Source organism: Podarcis bocagei, assembly GCF_964188305.1.
Source record: "Podarcis bocagei genome assembly, chromosome: 2".
Lineage (NCBI taxonomy): Eukaryota > Metazoa > Chordata > Lepidosauria > Squamata > Lacertidae > Podarcis > Podarcis bocagei.
The window spans coordinates 39833745-39857563 of NC_138126.1; the positions used below are offsets into that span (position 1 = coordinate 39833745).

Genomic DNA, 23819 nt, shown 5'->3' on the forward strand with positions numbered 1-23819 from the left:
CCAGCAAAAAGCTGTGTCACACCTTCTCTCGAAAAGGGACAAGAGAAGCAGGTGCCACATCCTCAAATTGGAAGGCAGTCTGTAAATCGGTCGAATATGATATAGTTGGGATTCCCATATTGCAGGGGGCTGGACTATACGACCCTTGGAGCTGTCTTCCAACTCTGTAATTCTGTGGTTCTATGAAATCACATCCACCAGCTGTCAAATTAATAAAACAACGCTATCCAGCATCATAACTGGGGTTAGGGGCGTGATTCGAACCCCAGTGCTTGAAGCATTCAAACAGGTGGGAGGAATAACCAAACGCTATTCAAAAGGGGGAGGGGGAAAAACCCCAACACGTTTAAATAGTCCCTTGTTTACAGCAGCTGTACAAACTAAGGTAAAACGCAAGCACTCCCTCTAGCGGCGGCAGCGCTTCCCTTCACGCTGGCTGCGCGGAGTGCACCCAAGGGCAACACTCCCGGCCCTCTGATTGGCTAACCGCTTCGGCTGGGTGAAATCGTGGCTCGCCACGTCAGTTCCAAGGCTGGCGTTGTTGCTGTCGTCATTTTCCTTCGACCGCTTCTCGGAAAGAAACCTTATGTGGGCGGGGACGGGCGTGAAACGCCGCGCCGCCGCCGCCGTCTCCGCGTGATGACGGCGGCAACGGTGACTCCGACACGGCCCTGTCACAATCCTCCTCCTCCTCCCTATCTCGGCAACACCCCCCTCTCGCGCCTCTTCACACCCGTCGGCGCTTAAAGGAGACGTGTTATTGTTTCTGCCAAGGATACGTGGGAAGGAGGAGGAGGAGGAGGAGGAGTCTGAGGGGCAGGGAGGCCGGGCGCTTCCCTCCTCCGCGGTCCCCTCCTCCGACAGGCGCGGAGCTTCCGCTTGAAGTATGCGCGTGAAAGGGGCGCGCGGTGGCCGCCGTGGTGCTACCGCCGCTGCTGACGGCTCCGACCATGCAATGGCGGTCGCTGGTCCTGGCGCTGGTGGCGCTGAAGCTGGCCGGGCACGCGCTCTTGTGGCTGGCGGGGCCCAGCCTGGGCTTCTACCACCAGCGCCTGCGGGGCCTCTCCTGCAGCCCGGCGGAGGGAGGAGGCGACGGCAGTGGCGGAGCCGGAGCCTCCCCGCTCTCGGACGCTCGCTGCTTCGACGCCGGCTTGGTCGCCCCGCACTGGGCCTCCTTCTTGGGCAAGGCCTGGGGAGCCGGTAGCGGCGCCGCCTCCTCGTCGCCCCCCAGGAGGGTCGTCGGTGTTGGCGGCGGCGGCGACGAGTACGAGCAGCGCTACAGCCGCGCCTTCCCTCCGCAGCTCCGCGCGCAGCTTCGCGACGCCGCCCGCGGCATGTTCGCCTTCGGCTACGACAACTACATGGCGCACGCTTTCCCCCAGGACGAGCTGAACCCCATCGAGTGCAGCGGGAGGGGGCCCGACCGAGCCGACCCGTGAGTAGCCTCTTTTTTCCGGGGCTCGGCACCCCGCCCTCCTCTGCCCCCCGCGACGCCCGTCCCACGGTCTGGGTGGGGTGCGCGCTCTGCTCGTGCTCAGGGTCCAGGCTGTAGGCCCTCCTGCTTGCTTCGAGGGGATGAGAGAGAGAGAGAGAAGAGAATTTGGAGATCGGGCAGGGAGAGGGAATTGGACGTGGTCTACCTGGGCTGTTGGCAAAAGAATGGAGTTAAGAGGGGAAAAGAGGACTTGAGAGTTTTCGGTGGGTGGGTGTGAAAATCTTGTCCCATCTGTTTCAGCGGGTGAACTTGAACTCGACGAGAAAGTAAGAGTGGAGCAACTTAGGGACTTAAAGCAGGGAGACTTTGAATCACCTTTCAAAGAGTATTTTCTTTTTTGGGGGTGGTGGTGGAGGGAACAGGTTATGGGATATGCTGCCATAGGCCCTTGGGAGCAAGTTGAAAGGGAGACCATTTGAAGCTGATAGCAACTACCACCTCTGTGGTTTAGGCATCATACAGTATAGGTATTAGTATGTGTTCCCATTTCTTGCCCAGTGCCGGATTTATGTATAAGCTAAACAAGCTATAGTTTAGGGCCGCACTCTCTTGGGGGCCACCAAAAAATTTAAAGGAAAAACAATATGGATGTACATTTCCAAAATACAGTATAAGATAAAAAAATAAATAAAATAAAACCTACATACAGCAACAGAGTTTTGTGTTGTGTAGACTCCTATGATGCAAGTAATGGGTCTTGACAAAGGATAGCTGGATATATAAAGGGCCTCATTACCTTCAGTAGCTTAGGGCCTCATCAAACCTAAATCCTGCCCTGTTCTTGCCCCAGCCGTCTTGTATCGATGTCGAGCTATGACTGTAACTACTGTTGATCTGGAAACCCAAAGGTAGGGATGTATTGATGCTAACTCCAGTTGCAGTGCTAAAGGGAAAACCAACAACAACAGTGTTGAATGGTCCCTGCACATAGAAATGGGTGGGGAGCAGAGTTTAAGATGAAAACATGGAGCTTGTTTTTGAGATGGGAAAGGTCGGATTTAGGAGAAGTGAAACTGGCAGTAAAGTTACGGCTGCGGATAGGAAAAGCAGTCTTTCAGAAACAATAAAACTGAACAGTCACAAGAGCTATGTAGTGACTGCATATGTGTACTCTTTCCAAAGTGCAAAGGTGACGGTTGGAGTGTGACAGCTATTGGTTTCCTCTAGTTTCTTTTATCAGATCTTATTCTTACAGAAGTGTCAGACCCAACTGTGTTGCACCCAGTGATGCCATCTTACATGTTGTTTGCAGTCTTAAAAATCGCAGAGTGCTTCAAAAATTGCATGAGCATTGCTTCATTCTTCCTGGGAGGGGGACGCAGTCCACAGTGGGGTTTCCCTTGATTGCAAAGACTAACTTTGCTGCTAAAGCTTTGGTTTCTACTAATAGATTCCTGGTGTCTCTCGGTTTCCTGCAGCTATACATTGTCCTTCCTGTATAGGTCTCTTTCTGTTGTCTAATGGCTACAGGTTAAGTAAGATACATGCAGTAGCAGTTTACTGATTTGTGCAGTTCAGTGATGTGGATTGTTTAACTAACACAACTTCACATGTTTGCTAGTAAATCTACATGCCATATTCTTTATGCTTTCCTGCAAGCTTATTTGTAAGTGAGCCTTGAAATGACACTTTGCAAATAAGATCACAAAAGCTTTTAGTCAACACAGACACACCTAAGGACATAAAGAAACACCTTCTTGATCAGATCAAAGTCCTTTAATCCTGCATCCAGGGCCTCTCCTGCTCATGATTTCCCAGCAACTGGTATTTGCCTTTGATTCTAGTATGTAGCCATCATCACTAGTAACCGTTTATTGCCTTATCCTCCATGAATTTGTCTAATCCCCTTTTAAAGCCACCCAAGTTCCTGACTCTGTTACTGAATCTGCTGTGTCTAAAGTGGTATATTTGTCTGTCCTGAGTGTCACTGGATGGGTTCTAGGATTGTTTATGGAGGTGTAATTCTTGTGGCACCTTCTTCTCCCTATCCTCTTTCAACACACCGCATAATTTTGTGCATTTTATCATGTCTTCCTCCCTCATCTATTTTTCTAATTTGAAGAGCCCCAAAAGTTGTAGGGGAATTGCTTTAACCCCTAGTCACTGTGGTTGCCTTTTTCTGCACCTTTTCTAATTACGCATTATTATTATTTTAAAAAAGTGTGAATCAGAATTGTATATAATATTCCAAACGTGGTTGCACCATAGACTTGTATAAAGGCAGTACAATATTGGCAATTTTATTTTGATCTCTAATACAGAATCTACCTCTTTCACAACGGTTATACGCCAGCTCAACATTTTAACTGAGCTACCCACCACAACCTCAGTACCTTTTTTTCTGGTCAGTCATCACTAGCTCACCATTGGTGTGTATATTTTTTGTGGGTATAATTTTTTGCCTTACTATGCATCAGTTTACACTTAAACTGAACTGCATTTGACATTGTCCTGTTTGGAGAAATACCTTTTTGGAGCTCTTTGTGATCCCTTTTTCTTTTTAGCACCCTTAATAATTTGACCTGACTGTGCCAGAGTCCAGGCCATTATGAAAAAGCACAAAATGGATCCTTGAGGGAGCCTCACTTCTTACATACATCTGTTGTGAGAACTATCCATTTAGTCTACTTGCTGCTTCCCTTTTTAAAAAACGGTTCAGTGATCTATAAGATTATATGTCCTATTATCACCGCTAAGTTTAATCAGGAGCCTTTGGTAATGAACCTTTTCAATGGCAGATTTTGAAAAACATTTTGAATACAAAATAATCCATGTTTTATTGGAATATGTATTGTTAAATAATTGGATTAAATTTTATATAAAAGCTACATTATAAATATAGCCTTCTGCCCAACATCCTAAATTAAGTAAGACAGGTACTTACACAAAGATGGAATCAATGTGAGCTTGATATTCTGGAATTTGATCAGGATCACAGTTACATGGGACATGGTTACAGCACATGTTACAGCACATGGGAAAATCAACTAGACCTAGCCTAAACAATATTTGGGGATTTAATTTTGGCTCTTTGCTATGTATCACTTGAACAAATAGGCTTGTGCTAGCAGAGCAATTTGAGCTTAAAATTTTATTTCATATAAAGTTATATAATACTGTGTGGACTTCACCCATTCTGTCTTTCCAGATTATATTTATAATTGCCTGTGTGGCTATTTCTCAACAGATGCACTAGTAAGGAAAATTTAATTTTATGCTTAGAAAGTGCTTTTAGGGTAGTTTTTGTCAGGGTTGAGAAACATCAGAGTAAATCTTAAAGCTTTCATAATGAACAAGCTGATGTTGTCAACCTTTGCCATCTTGTTCAATTTTGAATGGTGCTTTGGGTCCAAAGAACACTGTGTTCTTGGAGAAAGACATCTCTTCTCCAAGACATCTGTTCTCTCTTTTTTTATTTCCTAAAACAAATCAACATATTTTCAAAATATAAGTATCAACTCAAAACTTTAAAATATCTTGAAGTGTTGAACGCTGGTTGTAGACTAAATCCAGTAATTTGAAGGTTACATTGGTAACTTTATTCCAGTTCTTGAAAAGGGGAAGGAAGCTTAAATGTTGTATTTATAAACATAGCTGCTTACTTTTGTCAAAATAGTCTATATCATGGCTGTATTCATGTTCCTAGCTATTCTTGCTTTGTAAAATCTATTTTCACTGCAAGCAGCTTCTGTGTTTCTTGTCTACCAGTTTTGAGCTACTTCCTTCTCTGACTTTGAGACTTAACTGACACGCAGATGTTTGTATAACAGCCTCAAATTTGAGCAATTGTATGGCTATTTCAAGTTACTTTTAGAAAATCATGCATTTCTGCCACATTTTGGGGCCTAGTTAAGACTATAAGACTGGGTTGAAGAATAGAGAAAAGTTAATAAAAAAAGATGAGAGAGCTTACTTGCTGTTTTGATTAAATAGTTCTCACAAGGAGACAAGGTAACAAACTGAACAGTGGCTTCTCACTTCAGTGGTCGCTGTAGCAAAAACAGCATGCTAAGCTCTGAGTGTATGTATTTGTACTTTCTTTGGATCCCATCCTAATCCCTACATACACTTTGAAAGAAGGAAAAATACACCCTTTTACAGCCTTGTTATTGATTGTGTGTCTGAAGAAATAAGCAATTGTGTTTTGATCCTGAGTATATATACCCTAATCCACCCTTCAACAACCTGGTGCCCTCTAGCTATTTTTAACAGCAACTTTTCTTAGCAGCAGACAGCATGACAAAAGGTTATGGGACTTGTAGTCTGCAACATCTGGAGAGCACCAGTTTTTGTTTTGTTTTAAACAGCAGAGTGCTCAGTGAGAAGATGTGGCACAATAATCCTGTCTTTCTTTTCGTATCAAGCCTTATAACAAGAATTATTTTTAATTTAATTTAGAAAAAGAATGAACAATTTTCTGATGATGTTCTAATTTGCTCATAGTTCAACAAGTATCTGAAGTTGCATCTCCCAGTTTAGACTTGTATATGTTTATTCACTAGGTTATACAGACAGCAGTAAAGCTTCTAGATATTTGTGTCACTTTAATTTCAGATGTGCCCAGTCCATCAAGTCAAAATACCTAGGCCTACCGTAGTTCACTTATATCCTATTTCTGACTTTGGTAGACCATGTGTCCTATTACAGTCATACCTTGGAAGTCAAACGGAATCTGTTCCAGAAGTCCGTTCGACTTCCAAAATGTTCGAAAACCAAAACGCGGCTTCTGATTGGCTGCAGAAGCAATCGGAAGCAGCAGAAGCCCCGTCGGACATTCGGCTTCCAAAAATCGTTTGAAAACCGGAACACTCACTTCCGGGCTTTGATCATTTGGGAGCGGATTTGTTTGGGAGCCAAGGCGTTCGAGATCCAAGGTTGCATCTTTGCCTTACTATGAAAGAAATTGCATATGACTGAATTAAAAGTATAACATGGCAGTAGACTGATTTACTGTAGGAGTGTGCTAATGCTGCATCTATGTTATGGGGCCAAGGCTGCAATCCTTTGGGTACTTAGCTGGGAACACATCCCATTAAATTCTTTAGGACTCTGATTCAGATAATTAAGCTTAGTATCGGGCTACAAGATTTATAGATTACATTCTTGAACTAACTTTTTAAAAATCTGATAGAACTAACTTCTAATTGACTTTATTTCAGTTCAAATCTGAATATCAATGATGTCCTGGGAAACTACTCGCTTACTCTGATTGATGCATTGGATACCCTAGCAGTGAGTTTAAAATGTTTTCTAATTACTAGAAAAAAAGAAAAAATGATCAAAAGTAGTTACAACCCCACACATGCACCTCTTGTTTTCCTTCCTTGCCTTGGTTAACACACATGTCTTCTGGGCAAAGACCCATACTATTCAAATCCAGAGTGGAGTCCCTAAGATGGTTGGATGGTGCCTTGTACACCTCCTTCTGGCAACTCCTGCAGCCAAGCTGGTGCCAGATGTATTGTTCTGCTTTCTTTGGACCATATCAGTGAGGCCGAGAAGGAGGTCTTGTTTCGTAGGCAATCCAGGACCTCCATACACACTGCCCAGGCTTGCGCCCTGGGGAGGTCACCTCGTTGCTGTTAATGCAGGAGTTTGATTTCACCCCAGGCGGTGCACTCCATTGTCTCTTGAGACAGACAGGTGCCAAAATCTTCCCCTTAGATAACTCCCCTTTCCCGAGTTCTCTTCTCTTCCTCTTATTCAGGGGAAAGGGATCTATTGGCTTCAGTTCATGTCTGGCTTTGGTGATAGTCACAAGCAGTGAGAGATTTGATTATATGTGCCAGCAGACTCTATGGAGCAGAGTGGAGTCAATTGTAAGCAGTTGCAATTGAATGTCTTGCTGCCAAGGTAGTTTTCTTAACTGAGGAAGGTTTTTTTAAAAAGTAAACTGATTCTGTCAAGCAAGCTCGATTCAACACATCTGATATTTTTATAACCACCCTGATTATTGACTGTTATTAAGATCCATACCACAGTAGACATTTGCATCATTTTCTTCCTAGTGGAATTACCCCAGTGCCACTGCATTCTGATTATTTTAACTCCATCACCATTTGTATTAGTGTTAGAGCCTGCTTTTAGCTTGGACAAATCACTATAGCTTCTCTACATGGTGTTGTTTAGACAGTTATACATTTAACCCTGGAAGTTGTTTTCTTATACTTTGAAACTTTGTATAAGGCATAGTTTTGTTGCAATTGATTTTTTTTTGCATAAATCATACACCTTACTAAACAATCACACTTAAATTATGGTGCTTTGTGTTCTAATACTGTGTTGTTTTTAGGACGGTACCTTTTGAGGTCCTGAAATATTATTGGGATTTAGGAAATGTGACAATTGAAATTTCTACGATTTTTAGTAATGCCTGATATTTAATTTTTGTTTTTAAACATTTTAAACAGCTAGTACAAAAACTTGTGATTATGTAATCTGATAATTATGTTTTGCCTTAAAGGTAATGGGAAATTCTTCAGAGTTCCAGAAAGCAGTGAAACTAGTGATAGACACAGTATCGTTTGACACAGATTCAACCGTCCAAGTTTTTGAAGCAACAATTAGGTAGGTTGCCACTTGAAATCTGAGAGCATTGTATGTGAGCACCAACTAAATTTATCACATTTTCAGAAGACAGTTAATTTATGTTTGCTTGCTTGCTGTCTCACAACATAGTGTAAAAAATTGGTAATTTTGAGTGATGGAAGATAGAATGTCACTAAAGCAAAATAGAGGGTTAAAGAGGACCCACTTGTATTATAAACAAACACCACAGGGAACTGACAATAATTTTAGTCCTCTTAATATTAAACGCCTAGCAATATTTTTTGTACTTACCCCTGAAGTCAAAGCAGAGGAGGACACGCATGAAATTCCTTAGGAGCAAAGTGTAAAACTGTAACCATCTACTACAGAGAGTTTAAAAACTTTTCGCTGTACAGTACAAATGGATTGTGCTGCTGTGCTGTAGGAAGGGAGCATTCAACCAACAGTATATCCCTCCCTACAACATCCTCTTTTTGCACTTTCATTTTTATATATATAAAAAACACACTGCAAGTTGGGGTGCTGCTTTGCATCATGGTGACTGCCCTTATTAGCAGTGCTATTTTTCTTTGACCAAGCTGCGGGGGAGGCAGTGGAAGACAGGAGTGCCTGGCGTTCTCTGGTCCATGGGGTCATGAAGAGTCGGACATGACTAAACAACAATTTTTCTAGAAAAAAGAGATGCCAGAACTCACCATGAACGCCTCCCTCATTCTCTTAGAATGGCAAGGATTCCCACCTGAGAGGTGTCAGAACTCAGTTCTGGCAAGTTCCCCCTGAAAAAAAGTCCTGCTGATTAGTCTTTTTACTGCATGCTGTGTGCAGAAGTACTAATGCAGTACTCCTCAGTTTGTCAGTTAATTTTGTTATATAACTCCATTGTGCTTAGAGAGCAGCAAACTTGCCACATTCAACTCTGTTTCCAAAACCTGCAATTTTAACCACATTCAGAAACTCAAAAGCAAGAAATGTATGTTACCTATAACTGGCAGAATTGAAATTAACCACTGAAATTAACATACACTTTTCGTTCCTTACCCCTCAGTTGTGACTACTTCATTGCTTAAAGGTTGTCAAGTCTTGCCTTTTTGTGCTTTACCTTTTGTTTACTTATGTTTAGTTAAATAAAAAGAATGTGTCAATGCATTTGAGTCATGATATATCTATTTTGCCTCCTGCAGCTAAGCAAATTGCCAGCATTTTGGCATTGGCTTCTTTATAAGAAAGATAGAGCAAAGGTTTGTAATCTGTTCTAGTCATTTTTTTTTAATTAAGAGGACTTTCTATTGAGGGTTTTGAAAAAATGATAATTGAGAAACAGCAAGTTTATGGATTAGTGGAGATATATAAACCTATCACAGTGATTTGCATCCTGGCTTGGAATTTTCAGTATTAGCCAATAATTTTCAGAGCCTTTTTAGAGGCTAACTGGATGCTGAAAGCTCAATTTAGGTCCTGCACTTAAATTAATTAATTCAACTTTACTTTACTTGGTATTTCCTTGTTATCTGAGACTACAATCACAGATGTGTGCTTGCTCAGGATATGCAAGCTCAGAATATTGCCGAGCATGGGATGGTCTGCAGAATAAACATAAAATAATTTATATTGTGTTTGGACGTGACAAAATTGGTATTAAGACATTGTGATAGTAGGAAACCGGGCAAGTAAATGACAGCAGATTTTCTGAATTCTGTGCTGGTAGACAAAACTGATGTGAAATAGCTCAAGAAGCAGATTAAGATGCTCTGCATCTTACATTTTGATCTTTCAGTTGAAGAGTATAGAATGTGGTTTGGGCCCAAGGCCTAAATGTCTCTCTTAGCCAGTCCTTGCTTTGCCCATGGAACTTCCTTCACCACTTTCCCTAGGCCACATCCCTCAGTGGCCCTGCTTTGCACCCCAGGTGTTTTTTGCCTGACTAGTATGTGTCCTTGAATTCTCATGATGACCCTTGCTTCCATGGATGGAGGTGATTGGAACGTTGCCCAGGACGGTTGCAGCGCTTAGACTGAAAAATGTTCCCCACTCCTGAAAAAAGCTAATGTTCTGTTTGCTCTTCAGCTTGAACCTAACTTTGATAACTTGATATGCTGTACATTACACATAATGTAGCAAATTATATATTGTCTCCTTTAAAACTTATCTCTTACAGGGTTTTGGGAAGCTTGCTTTCAGCCCATATCATCATAACAGATGCCAGGCAGCCTTTTGGGGATATGACTATTAAGGGCTATGATAATGAGCTCTTGCATATGGCTCATGACCTGGCTGTAAGACTGTTACCTGCTTTTGAGAACACCAAAACAGGAATTCCTTATCCTCGGGTAAGTGTGCCATGAAGAACGGTTTTCATGGAACCTTCTTTAATACTTCATTCTACTTTCACTTGCTGGGGCTAGATGGGTCTTAAATATTAAACATAAGGCTCGCTTTTTGAAAAACTAGATTGGAATATCATCCACGTATAGCAGCTTTGTGGAGGAAGTAATGCCTTTCTCAGCACGTCTGTGTTTACAGGCCTTGCTTTCTCATGTTAAAACATACAGCCTGACAGCGGAAAATATCTTTGCCCTCACTCTAAAAATCTGCTGTCAAAATCAACTACTTTAATGGATGCCCTAGGTCAGCTGTTGGTTCCTCAACATGACTGCGTTCCTGGAGCTGTTCCATGTTGAAGATTTTGCAGTGTCTGACTTGGTCTTTTGATGGCTGGGTATTTACATGCCTAATGTTAATCTGGATACTCCTTTAAGACAGATTCCCTGTGGAATATGATGCAACCTCATGACAGAACACTGATGAAACACACAAGTCACTTTATATTTGTCCTTGATTATCAAGGGGGTAGAAATGAAGGAAGCAAAAGACAGAAATATAACTGCTTGCTTTTCAAGAAATGAACATTTGAGCCTTCTTATCTTTGTATAGGTAAACTTAAGAACAGGAGTTCCTTCTGGCAGCAACAATGAGACCTGCACTGCAGGAGCTGGATCCTTATTGGTGGAATTTGGAATTCTTAGCAGGCTTCTGGGCGATTCCACTTTTGAATGGGTTGCCCGCCGAGCTGTGAAAGCACTCTGGAGTCTAAGGAGCAATGACACTGGACTATTAGGTGCATAATAGGCTTATGGGTCTTGCATAATTAACAGAATTTGTTAACAGTAATATAATCCCGAAAAGTTACTTATTTAAGGTCTTTATATGCTGCTTTTCAAGTTACTTATTTAAGGTATTTATATGCTGCTTTGCTTGACTTACAAAGCAAAGGCAAGCTGCAATGGGTGGAAGGCAAGTTTTTTTTTTTTTTAAAAAGCAGCTCTCTCTCTCCCCTGCCCCCCAGCAAGGTAGGGGAGCAGTTGTGGGAGGCAAGATGGTACTTGCATAGTTGTGATAGCTTATGCCACTGAACTAACCACAGCACCATTTGTATGGTCGCACTGGGACCTTTGTGCCCAATTGTCTAAAAATCCTCCATTATATTAGGAATAAATTTTTACTTCAACGCTAGTGCATCTGATGTTTGCCTGTGAGCAGTGCATCATAGATAGGCTTATTTCAGAATCAGGAGATGGGATTGTCTGGGATCCTTGCTGCATGTACACACAATGGAATATACATTAGATGCATACTGTGTGAAGCCACCCTAATTTAGTGAATGATTATCTCTGCAATAATGCACCACGGCAATGTTATAGAAACACTCACATATGGGTATTGATTGCTGCAATATATTCACCTGGTGTAGAATGCAGCTATGTGCACACGTGATGATGAAGATGGGATTCTGTACAACTAATTATTTGTGAACTGTGCTGTTAGTCGTCTAAGCCCTGTTCTCAAAGTTTGTTTTTAATAAAACCTTGTACTTTCAGTGCTTCACATATAGTCATACCTCATGTTACGTCCACTTCATGTTATGTTTTTTCAGGTTGCGTCACGCGGCAACCCGGAAGTACCGGAAAGGGTTACTTCCGGGTTTCACGACATGCGCAGTAGCGCTAAATTGTGCTTCGCGCATGTGCACAAACACCAAATTGTTCTGTGCACATGTGCAGATATGGCGCTTCAGGTTGCAGGCTTTTCACATTGCGAACGGGACTCCGGAACGGATCCCGGTTGCAACCGAAGGTACCACTGTACTTTAATGAACATATAGTCCTAGAATTCTCTTGAAATGATTTGGGAAGTCCAAGCTTAAAGTCCCCTTTAGGAGTGCTTGTATTGGCAGACTGTTGAAGGAGATCTGCTAACACGCAAGCCACAATTTTATTTTTAAAAGACAATGCAAAGGGATCTAGCTTTCCCATACTGAATGTTTTGCATCCAGACTTTTGTTTTGGGTGTAATGCTTGACTTCTATACTGATGTCCTCTGGCTTTTGAGATTGTATACACTTTATTGTAATTTCTTTCATGTTATACAGGAATTTTATACTACATTGAGCATTATCAGCCAAGCAGTGTATAAATGCAACAATTTATATAGCTATTCTTGGATAATCTTTGTCTTTGTGTTTACTTTATAGGCAATGTTGTGAATATTCAAACTGGCCACTGGGTTGGAAAGCAGAGTGGTTTGGGAGCAGGATTAGATTCCTTCTATGAATATCTTTTGAAATCTTACATCCTCTTTGGAGAAAAAGAAGATCTAGAGATGTTCAATGATGCTTATCAGAGTATTCAGAACTACTTAAGGCGAGGGTATGTTCCTTACATTACTATCTTCAGGGGGATGTAAAACTTGCCTGGGCTGGTTGGAACACGGAACATCAGTTTCCTTAAGAATAATTATGTGTTCCTCTGATGTACACTTAAAAACTTGATTATTACTACAAACTAAATTGACACTTACTGTCTACCTTCAAATTCTTCTGCAAACCCATGTTGTTGTTGTTCAGTCTTTGGCATAACCACTTAATCCCCATGCCCTACTTGTAATTAGATGTGTACAAGCAGATTTCTGCTTGTGCAATGGGACTTCACCTTCCTCTCCCCATACCCCATACCCCACTCAGATCTGTTCCAAAGAGCCCCCCAACCTCCAGGGAGGAGGAGTGGAAGGTAAAATATTGTTGGTAAGTGAAAATCAGTTACACTCCTAGGCAGATAGTTTGGGTTGCAACCTTAAGTATACAAAATTGAAATGGTTCCGCCCCCCCCTTTACTCCTCTCCTCTTAGCTCCCCTTCCTTGGTTTCCCTGTGTCAAATCATTGATTGTAAGAACTCTGGACAGGATCTGTCCTCCATATAGTGCCATCTACTCTAACATTATAGTAACAGTGATGTGGGGTGGAAAGTTTCCCGGTGCTTCTATTTTCCATTTCACAGGAATGTATGCTAGTTACAAATACAGTATAAGTCAGGTTTCGCAGTTTCAAATGTGCCCAGCTTTGTTTCCTCAATGTAAGTAAAATAAACATGTTAATTGGATTACTCTCTAAAGCACTGGAAAATTTTCTGATGTACACTGGAAAACTTTTGTGTTGGGGGAAAGAATCCAAAAAAAATGATCCAATTAAAAAATAATTCTATTAAATCCACACCACATTATTATAATCATGCTTAAACAATACACAGTGATAGCTTTATACTAAGCTACCACCTGCTTAGTTTTTGCTATAATCTCCGAGATTGGGTGACATCAGAGGAGTCAAAGCTGTAGCATGTTTGAAAGATTTCACAAGCCTTTAAACTCATGTGCACTGTTGTAGGTATGCTGTACGTACACTTTCTCGGCATAGCCCTCCATCCTGCAAGTAGGGTTATAATGGTGAACTACACTGTATGATTGTTATAAACTCCATATAAGGTTGGTAGAGGGAGAAGAGGCCTCTAACTTCCAGCCAGGGAATAACTTTACAGAGAACTTAGTTTTGCTTGTGTTCACTGGGTGGTGGGGGTTTGGAGGAATGTATAAATCTCACTTTATTTGTCAGTGTTGTAGAGCAGAAAACATTTTATTCATTCACCAAAAGGCTCAAGCTCCGGCATCTGTCCTTTTGAAATTTTACAAGGTATTTTAAAAATTATTTGCACACAAATTGACCCATGCAAGATTTTTTTAAAAAATTAAATTTATTCCCCAGACTCTAAAAGACTTTATCTTCTTGCACAAAAAAATCCTGCACTTGTCTAAAGTTTGTCAGGTTTCGTACTCTCAGAAGGAACAACTGTGCCTACACATTTTTATCTATTTCTGTTAAAAACTTACAGCTGTTGGTTGATTTCTCTGTAGTAGTTAGAGGGGTCATACAAAGGCCAAATTTTGATGAGACTTTGGATCTGGGCCAAAGCGGGTTGTGGTCAAGGTGGTCCAAGCTGAAGCAACCCGCTTTCTGAGAGGTGCTGAAGCAGGAGCAAAATGGAATCTTGTCTTCAGTGTGTACCACTTGTACATATAATGATAAAGCATATTGTTTTGAATCAAACATTGCTTTTTATTCCTTTTAGGAGAGAAGCCTGTAATGAAGGTGAAGGGGACCCACCACTCTATGTTAATGTAAATATGTTCAGTGGGCAGTTGATGAACACATGGATTGATTCTCTTCAAGCTTTTTTCCCTGGGCTTCAGGTATTTTCAGTTTGGTGGAAAAAGTATAGAAAGCTTTGCAAAATGTGTACTATTAGGAGCTCAGCCTCCCAACCTAAAACAGATTTTGTTGGTCCTTTCTATAAAACTAGCATTTGGTAGGAAAGACTCCCCCGTATTCAGTTCTGATCTTGCCTTGCACTGTGCAGTTGACTTGCAAGTGTGGGTACTAGTCTAACAGCTGGAGCTAAAATGCATATGTATGACCATACAGATCCCAGAAGTGCAATGTTAGTATCATCATGCGGGTGGGAAGTGAGACAGCCGGTGCCTATTCCCAGGGCATTAATTTGCCAGCCGGCTGCTTAGCACTTAAGATGAAATGGATGTTGGGTTGTAGTGGTACAAGATAATCGCAAAAGGGTTTGTGTGTGAAGGAGATACTAAGGTTCCTTGACCACTGACACCTCCAGTAAAACTGGTTATGTTCCTTTTGCAGCTAAAGGTATGTAGCAGTTCCGCTGCTACTGCTGCTGATTGAATGTTACATGGAGTTGCACATTACAGCATGCGCCTAATACATAGGTTTTCCCAGTCGACTTTTATGATTTGCTTGGTGGTGTCTGGTCCAAAAGCAGCTAAGTGCTTTTATACGTTTCAAAAGTTCTTTTGCTGAGCTAATGTTTGCTACACAATTTTAGAGCAGCGTTCCTGATAACTGATTTATTGTCTGGTGCTTTTCCTGGCCTAGGGAGACTGACGATACTATGAAGGAGATTGGTAATGTTACTATATTATTACCAGTGAGCTGTCCTACATTTATTCAATTTTGCTGCTCCTCAGGTTTTAATAGGTGATGTAGAAGATGCTATTTGCCTCCATGCATTTTATTATGCCATATGGAAACGATATGGAGCTCTTCCAGAGAGGTACAACTGGCAGTTACAGGCCCCTGATGTCCTCTTTTATCCCCTAAGGCCAGAGTTAGTAGAATCTACATATCTTCTTTATCAGGTATTAAAGTTTTTTTTAATATATATAATTGTCTTAATGAATGTATCCTTGTTGCTGCTGCTTAAGAGGTGTGGTCCCAATATACAGTTCATTATTTTCAGACTGATTCAATCTATTCTATTTGAGAAACACTGATTTAAGGGAATCATTGGTTTAAATTACATTTTGGGTTCCATGTTTGGATATGACAATCAGGATCCAAAGAACTGGTTAAGTAATTTAGTTTTTCTTGTGTGGAGGGTGTGGGGCTCACCTCCTCCCTCGATGCTAACATTTGAATTGGCATAGTGGTCCACTATCCAAACTCTGGAAACTTGTTTAAATTCTTATTGGTGAGAACAAACTAGGATTAAACTATGGTTTTGCATCTGGTTTGTTTACTTTTTAGTGGCTGAACTATTTAGCTTTACTAGTGTTTGAGCCTTTATTTACATGGCATTGCATAATTTCTTCACACTTATTTCCTTCCTTTCATTTAGGCAACAAAGAATCCCTTTTATCTCCATGTAGGCATGGATATTCTTCAGAGTCTGGAGAAGCACACAAAAGCAAAGTTAGTTTTCAAACTAAACCTTTAATATCACCTTGTGCTTAGCTATTGGAAAATATAGAGACAAATGGAACCTTTTATTTTAAGTTACTTGTGAAGTTTCTTCTGAACTGAGCTGCATGTGGCAGTTAATACAAATATGCTTGCTTCCTTTGAATTAATTTTAAATCTCTTATCTAACGGGCATGTGAGCAACCTCTTTGCTTGTAAACAACAGAAACGCTATGGCTTGGATCCCAGTGCTCACAAGGGATGTTTGAAAAACCTGTGCTTCAAGTGTTAGCCCCTATGTTGGATTTGCAAATCTCACTTTATTCTGTGTGTAGTACTTCTATATTGCCTATTAACCAAGTTTCTTGAGGCGGCAGCTTACAATGCATTCAAAATACATGAGTTATAGGGAGGAGCAAAGGTGTTTATAAGCCTCTCTGCTGTTTTCAGGTGTTCAGCTGACATGCTGCTGCTGAATTTCTGGGCCACAGGCAGGTCTTAGAGGAAAAGAAAGCAGTCTTACAGAGTAGGGTTTACTCACTGGGTTGCTGCTGCCTCTTACGACTGAGAGAAGTTTCATAAGGAGTCATATGGATGAAGGGAAGAGAGTTCAAACAAGGAAAACATTTCCCAGCATGCCCATGGCTTTAGGCATGAAGCTCTTTAGTTGTCACTGTGCCATAACACTTCTCAGCACCCTCTCGCCATCTCCTACTATTACCAGCCTGAATTATGGAGAGGAACAAGCTAATGGTTGTGGGATATTTGTTCTAATGGCTCTAAGAGGCACGGTGTTGGTGAGATATTAGAACAAGACCTGCTTGTTGCTCTTGGGGGTCTGCTGCTTGACAGAGCAGAGTTGCTCCATCAGCAGTAACTAGAAGAAAGCTAAGAGTAGCAGTAACTTTTGGAATACAATTAGAATCATAGAATTATAGAGTTGGAAGGGACCATGAGGATCATCTAGTCTAACCCCCTGCAATGCAGAAATCTTTCACCCAATGTGGGGCTTGACTCCATGACCCTGAGATTAAGAGTCTCATGTTCTATTGACCAAGCTATCCCTCTATGGGCTTAATTTCTTACAACATTTGTGGCTTGCTAATGATAATTGAGGTTTTTAAAATTTATTTCAGATGTGGCTATGCTACTCTGCACCATGTTATAGAGAAGTCCAAAGAAGATCGGATGGAAAGCTTTTTTCTCAGTGAAACATGTAAATATTTGTATTTGGTAGGTATTCTTTATGGTCAGCCTTGGGGCTTTCTGTTTTAAAATAGGCTTGTTCACTAGAACTGAAACTAGCAACAAGTGGTAGGCCTGCTTATAATGAGTCATAGGGGTGTGTGTTTACACACACACACACACACAATGTTTTATAATATAATCTGTGTATCTAACACATTGGCAGGCAGAGTCTGTAATAAATATGTTATACTGGTAATCTACATATTCAAAATACATTTTATGGCACCTAGCTGCAGAGTAATCTGCGTCCTGATCTGTGTCGGTTTTGCAAACGTGGTGGTACTGCATTGCTGTTATATATTATGCTAAATGTGAAACATTAAGGATACATAAAAAATTCTTGTTTCAGCTTTTTGATGAAGAAAACCCAGTGCACAAATCGGGCAATAGATATATGTTTACTACAGAGGGGCATATAGTATCGCTGGATAAGCGTCTTCGTGTTTCACTGTGGCAAGATACTTTCCCTGAAGAACAGAAGAAGACTGAAAAGCTAAAGCCAAATGAACTTAGAGCAATCAACTCTACTTCTAATGTAAATATAAACCAGTTCCAGTTTGGGTATAGTAGTTGTGTACAGAAATAGGGCATGCAAACAATTCTGCCCAGTTAACTAAGCATTTTGTAACTAGTTAATATAGAGTGTCCTGGGGGTGGGGGGTGGGAAAGAGTGCTTGCTTAAACAGAAGAGGATATCTGTTTTTTCAGCAAATATATCCATGGATGCTGCTCAGATATATTATGATGGCAATTGCAATATGTATTTTTCCTGTAAAGAGTTTCTGTTTTGCTGAATAGGAATGATCTTATAATTAGCTTTTGAGGGGGTGGAGAGGATCAGAAACCCATTTTAGAATCTTAGGTTCCAGCCTGCAGGGACCTAAATCTGAAGGTTTTGGGGGGCAAACTTAAGTTTTCAGACCTTTGTCCAAGTATTCTCCAAGACATATTTGTTTCATACATATAAGTGTTGCTTGTCTTTCTAGACGAGGGTCAAGTTGCAATAGCAGATTAAAAGCCCAAATGTTCAGAAAGAAATGAGATCTCAACAACATAAAATTTCTTTTAGACACTATAATTCATAGTCCTTGCCTGAATTTGTTTAATGCACAATTCTGCACCCTTCTTGAATGGTTGTGACTAGAAACACATGAGACCTAGCTCCGATGTTTTCAGAAACTATGTAGATACTGTATTCATTTGGTTGCATCATGATCACACAAATACACAGGGGTGGCAGTGATCTACCCCCCTTTTGGGGGTTCAGGTCAAAGTTGCTGAGCTTTTTTTAGGGGAGCCAAAATTGTTTAGCTTCTTTAGGGGGAGCCTGTGGTCTAATAGTGATCTACTACAGTGATCTACCGGTAGATCATGATCTACCTGTTGGACGTGCCTGGAATACAGTAATTGTCTTTGCCATCCAGTTGAACTCTGGGGTGGGGGGCACATTTTGGTTCAGGTAGTCAAGAAGATGCTTTGTTTAATGCAGTAAAGCCAAGTTCACTCATCAGTTTTTTCCAGTGGTAAAAGGGAGCTTTGTGTGCATGACCAAGAATCACAATGGGTGAGCTGATGTTCCTGGAATGTAGCAGTTTAACAGAGATATTCTACTTGTTTCTGTAAAGCCACCAGAGTTTTGGATAGGTCTGAAGGCAAACTATTTGAAGGACTATTTCTCACACTTTTTAAGATATGAATGTGTCGAGTAACACTCATCATTTAAGTATGCCCATTCCCTTACTTCTGTTAGGAACAGTATCTGATTCTGTCATGTTGCCAAGTAATGCGTGGTGTGAATCTTGCCCTCCCATCCAAATGGTACAAGATTCAGTCCTGAAAAGCAAGCTACTGTGAACTTCCAACTATTAAAATGTCTCCTTCTGTTTTGCAGTGCAACAGAGTACCAGATGAGAGGAGATACTTGCTGCCTTTGAAGAGTATTTACATGAGACAGATTGATCAGATGGTGGGCTTGATCTGAACATCTCTTCATATGGAGTAATCCTTAAGGCGCAAGGCAGCATCTTGTTCTGAAGATGAGTCTCTTGAGCCACATAGCTTATAGCAGGTGCAGGCATTTAATAGCCACTCACTGTAATGAAGGATTCAGTTTAAAGATGGAAAGAGGATCCCGTGCTAGACTCCAGTTGTTATCACTGAAATACTGTCAGATGTGGCATATTTTGCCTAATGTAAGCTACGTTATCGCATGTGAAACTTTGAAGCTTGTATTTCTGAAAAATACGTGATAGACTAAGGTGACCTTTTAAAAGGACTGCAAGTATCTTGTATCAGAAATGCTGTTTTGCCACATCTCTTAATTGCATTCTAAATAAGAATGTTGGAGAGAACCTATATATATTTCTTATAAAAAAGGGTGTGTGGGGGGGGGGGAAGGGAATGTGCAATTTCTCTCACCAAGCTTAATTATTAGATTATTTAACTAGCAATAAACAATATTAATTATTGCTCAGGTAGGAAAAAATCCATAGGTTCTGGTTTACTCTGTGTCTTGCTGGAAATGTCCTAATTGAAATGCAGTTTGTTGTAATATCAGCCAAGATATTGCATCACTGTGTTTAGGACTAACATCTAGGCTGATGTTGAAAACAGTGTTCTTAATTAGAATTGCACATTCAAGGGTGTATGGAGTTTACTAGTTTCTGAAACCAGTAATTTTTAAAAGGTGCCTTCTAGTAGGTATAAATGCACAGAGCCACTCATCTGATACTTTGTATTGCTGATTTACCAACATTCACAACATTATTCTGTTTATATTCATCTCCTGCTTTGTGCCTCTCTGGGAGATCTTCCTGAATCTAAGTATTTACATTCCTTGTAGTTGTAATATGTAAGCTTTTTGAGCTAGTGCCTTCTTAGCTGTTTTCAGAACAGAGGCAAGGGCTTGAGCTGTTCATTTTCCAGAAAGAAATAACCTTTTAAAAATCATTTATAACTATTGTACTTTTACAATATAAAAGATTAACATCCCAAGTAGTGTTTGAGGGTTGTACACTCTCCTTTCACGTTTACTGTGAATTGAGTATTTACAGGTGATTATTGCCCCTTCTTGGGGCATGTATTTTACATATACACATAGCAGAAGAAGTAGAGAGAGAAGCTGATCCTCAAAGATGTTCTGGCCTTTGATTCCCATTTTAATTCTTGTGACAAGAATATTCATCATTTTTGAAGCACCTTGGGGCAACCAAAATGGATATAAGATGAGGCCTTCCTTTGTTTCTGATGAACAAAGCCTTTCTTCCATACCCCAGTAAGGTTGGGAAGGTAGAAGAGAGTATCTGCCTGCCTTCAGGAATATAATTTAAACCCACTTGAGGATTCTTACAGTAGATTGAAATATGATTATTGATCAGCATTTTCCTCTTTGAAAAGCGCAATACATCTTGGATCAAATTTTACCATGCATTGTGTACATACCAGTTTCACTACCTAACCTAATCCAGTTCATAATATATGTTTGCTTTCACAAAACACATTTCAAATACTACATATTTATCAAATAAATAATTAGGGCTTGCTTAATCTCTTTGGCAAACAAATGAATCTCAGGGATCTCAAAGTAGGCTTATGTTTGCCTAGAAGATTTTGTGTTTCACTGTACAGCCTTTCTTCCTATTTTCTCAGTGTTGCTATTTGTAAGAGAGAGCGAACAGTTCAGAATCCTCTGGAAGATTAAAATCCTATAAAAACCATGATACCTCTATAGGTGAGACCAGATCTTAATGGCCTTCTTTTTTTCCTCCAAAATTATGCCTATGATGTTTGACCTAGTAGCTGACTTTTCAGGTCAAGCAACACTTCCTGAGTTGCGAGGAGAGCGCAGGTGAAAAAAATGATTGGGCTTTTTGACCAGTTATACAGGGCTGGCATCATCTACTAACCCTCAAAGGAGAGCATGTTAGCCGTTCACAATTAGAACATTTGTTTTAGGAGAGAATGTGTGAAGCAAAAAAGCTGAAAAGTTCAACATTGGCTGGAATCCATAGAGCAGTTTATGCAAAGTACTTTACTAGCCCAGTGAATTTTGCTATTGTGCCCAGTTGGGCCCCACCCCAGTCATGAACTGCTTTTGAAACAGAGTATTTCCAAAGTTTTTGTTGTTGTTGAAAAAAGATCCTGGCCATAAGCTGTTGATGTGATGAGAAATGCAAACTGAAACAAGTCAGTTTATCACTGCTATAATCATGTTGTCAACAAAGCATGCTGTCACAAGGTATGTATGTGTCTGCATAATGGGGTCGACTGGGTGTGTAACTTTTTCGGCATGTCCACATTGGCGCTTATGACTATGTGTAGCCTCTTTGATGCAAATTGCACGTTTTGTAACTCAACTTAGGAAAGTTTGTGCCTACTAAAATGTTGGGTGTCCAAATGGTGACTTACAGTTTGGCTTATTTTTCCAAGTAATGTGTTTCAGATGTTTGCTTTTTTAAAAAACAACAACAACCAGACTACTAGAGTTCTAAAGGCTTAAGGGCACTTACAAAACACTTGTACTTCTAGTCAAAATAGTATAGTTCTTTCCCATGTGATTCAGCCAGCATTTTGATTGGTTTTGGTATGGATAAAATCTCATATTGAGAAGATTGTATCTGTCCTTAGTGACTGGTGTCCGAGGCCACTCATAGATGCTAATATGTGCTGTGAACACTCAAACAGATACCTGATATTGACATAGATTGCACTATCTATGGGGATATGAAGGGACTAGATCAAATTTCCAAGTGAAATATTGAAATTTGCAGTCTTTCAATATTTGAAGATTACCAACACTGTCCTATAAAATACCTTTTATTGTTACAAAATGTGTCCAGTTTCTTCTGTTGCAATATTAGTGTTAAGACCAAGTCTTAAGCGTTGCTTGGATAACTTGCCAATTCATAAAACCAAACTGAATTTCTCACCATAATGTGCAATATGTGTTTTTTTTCCTAGCCTAATACGGCATTGTTACAAAATGTATTTAATAGGGTGAGGGCGTTACTGTTTATAAAGGATCAGATGTTCTGGAAAATGTAACGCAGATTTTACATTATAATTTGTATTAAATACTATTTCTTAATTCTGTGGTGCCTGTCTTTTCTGGAGTTTTAACAGAAAATGATATGTGACTGGAGGACCCTGTGGAAGAGGGTGTTTCATTTTCTGCGTAATGTGTAAGACTGGGCAGTTTTTACCCTTTACAGGCTTTAAATGTTGGATGTCCTCATTTGGACACGCTGTCATGATGCAACTGCAGAAACCTGTCTTATATTTGTCTCATTGAGCTGTATGCTGTCACCAGGTGACTTGAACACCTAAACCCAAATCCATTGTTGCTGCAATCTAGGAATAGTATCTCCTTCGTTTGTGTGTGTGTGTGTGTGTGTGTGTGTGTGTGTGAGAGAGAGAGAGAGAGAGAGAGAGAGAGAGAGAGAGAGAGAGAATCCTGCTAAGTTTAAAAGGATAGGTGCAGCTGTTTTTTTCCTGCAAGCATTTACAGTTTCAGGTAGCTAAAAAGGATTTGCTTGAATCTACCCTTATTTTATGAGCATATGCCATAGAAGTACTCCTAGGTATGAAACATGCCAAATTAGGCAAATGCGTCCAGGGCTTTTGTACTAGGCGCTTTTAAAAATTGATGGGGTGGGGGGAGACCTAAAAGGATTTGCTTCCCTTTCCTGTGGTTTTGTGGGCAATGATTTTATTATGAAAATGGATTATTTTGTAGAGGTGCCTCGAGGAAAGCAAGCTGCAAACTTTCAGAAAGGATGAAGGATAGGAGAGTTGGTGAATTGGGAGTGGGGGGGGGGAAGCTTTAGGCTTGTTTTCTGCTCAGTTGGTATCAAGAGTCATGGAAACTAAGTCCAAATATGATTTGATTAGGGAGTGGGTGTGGGGGCATCTAGGACAGAGGCAGAAGGAATTCAGTATTCAACATCTTCCAAGCAAGCACGATTAACTGAAGTAGCAAACAGCACAGAACAGATAAGAACAGGATACATAATTTCAGTATCCCCTTCCCAAAGCACTGAGATTGGAAAGCCCTGGTAAAATAATTCCTTCTGATTAGAAACGAGGCCAGCCAGTCACAAAAGAGCTTTCCATCTCCCCACTTCCTTATCTGGCAAGCTGGAGATGTTTCAGTTTTTGCAGTTTGTTAAAAACGTCTGAATTGCCAAAGTGCTCCAGTAGTGTTACGTTTGGGGCACTTTGGATATATTCTTTGGCTTGGACAATCTCTGAATCCATCTGTAATGGCTTTGCTTTGTTTCTTGATTTTAGGTTTCATCTGAATGTTATGCACACTCCTGTTGAATATCCATCCCTACTGCTTATATCAGAGGTTTTCAACCTTTTTGAGTCCACAGCTCCCATGACCAACTACATTCTTTCTGCGGCACCTAAGCCTAGTTATGCCACCCTATGTCTGCCAA

At 40.6% G+C, this 23819-nt stretch overlaps 1 protein-coding gene and 1 long non-coding RNA gene across 3 annotated transcripts; both read left to right on the forward strand.

Moving 5' to 3' along the window:
* Window positions 1-515: 515 nt before the first annotated feature.
* EDEM1 (ER degradation enhancing alpha-mannosidase like protein 1) lies at window positions 516-22465 on the forward strand. 2 transcript variants are annotated; one of them, XM_081185269.1, is made up of 12 exons: window positions 554-1435; window positions 6655-6727; window positions 7959-8062; window positions 10200-10371; window positions 10976-11159; window positions 12573-12747; window positions 14498-14618; window positions 15420-15590; window positions 16070-16143; window positions 17268-17364; window positions 17729-17914; window positions 19271-22465. In XM_081185269.1, exons 1-12 carry the CDS (start codon window positions 951-953, stop codon window positions 19358-19360), a joined length of 1932 nt encoding a protein of 643 aa, XP_081041395.1. In that variant the 5' UTR covers window positions 554-950; the 3' UTR covers window positions 19361-22465. The 2 variants fall into 2 exon arrangements, with proteins under 2 accessions (XP_081041396.1, XP_081041395.1); XM_081185270.1 differs by lacking the exon at window positions 19271-22465 and having other exon boundaries at window positions 516-1435; window positions 17268-17347; window positions 17729-17864.
* Window positions 11170-11926, forward strand: LOC308582292. The gene is made up of 2 exons (XR_014005606.1): window positions 11170-11240; window positions 11277-11926. It is a non-coding gene; the product is annotated as an uncharacterized lncRNA (long non-coding RNA).
* Window positions 22466-23819: the final 1354 nt, after the last annotated feature.

Coding starts and splice junctions, on each gene's coding strand:
- EDEM1 (XM_081185269.1), top strand. CDS start 951: ATGCAATGGCGGTCGCTGGTCCTGGCGCTGGTGGCGCTGAAGCTGGCC. Junction 6,728..7,958: donor ATGCATTGGATACCCTAGCA/GTGAGTTTAAAA, acceptor TTTGCCTTAAAG/GTAATGGGAAATTCTTCAGA. Junction 16,144..17,267: donor GAGAAGCACACAAAAGCAAA/GTTAGTTTTCAA, acceptor AATTTATTTCAG/ATGTGGCTATGCTACTCTGC.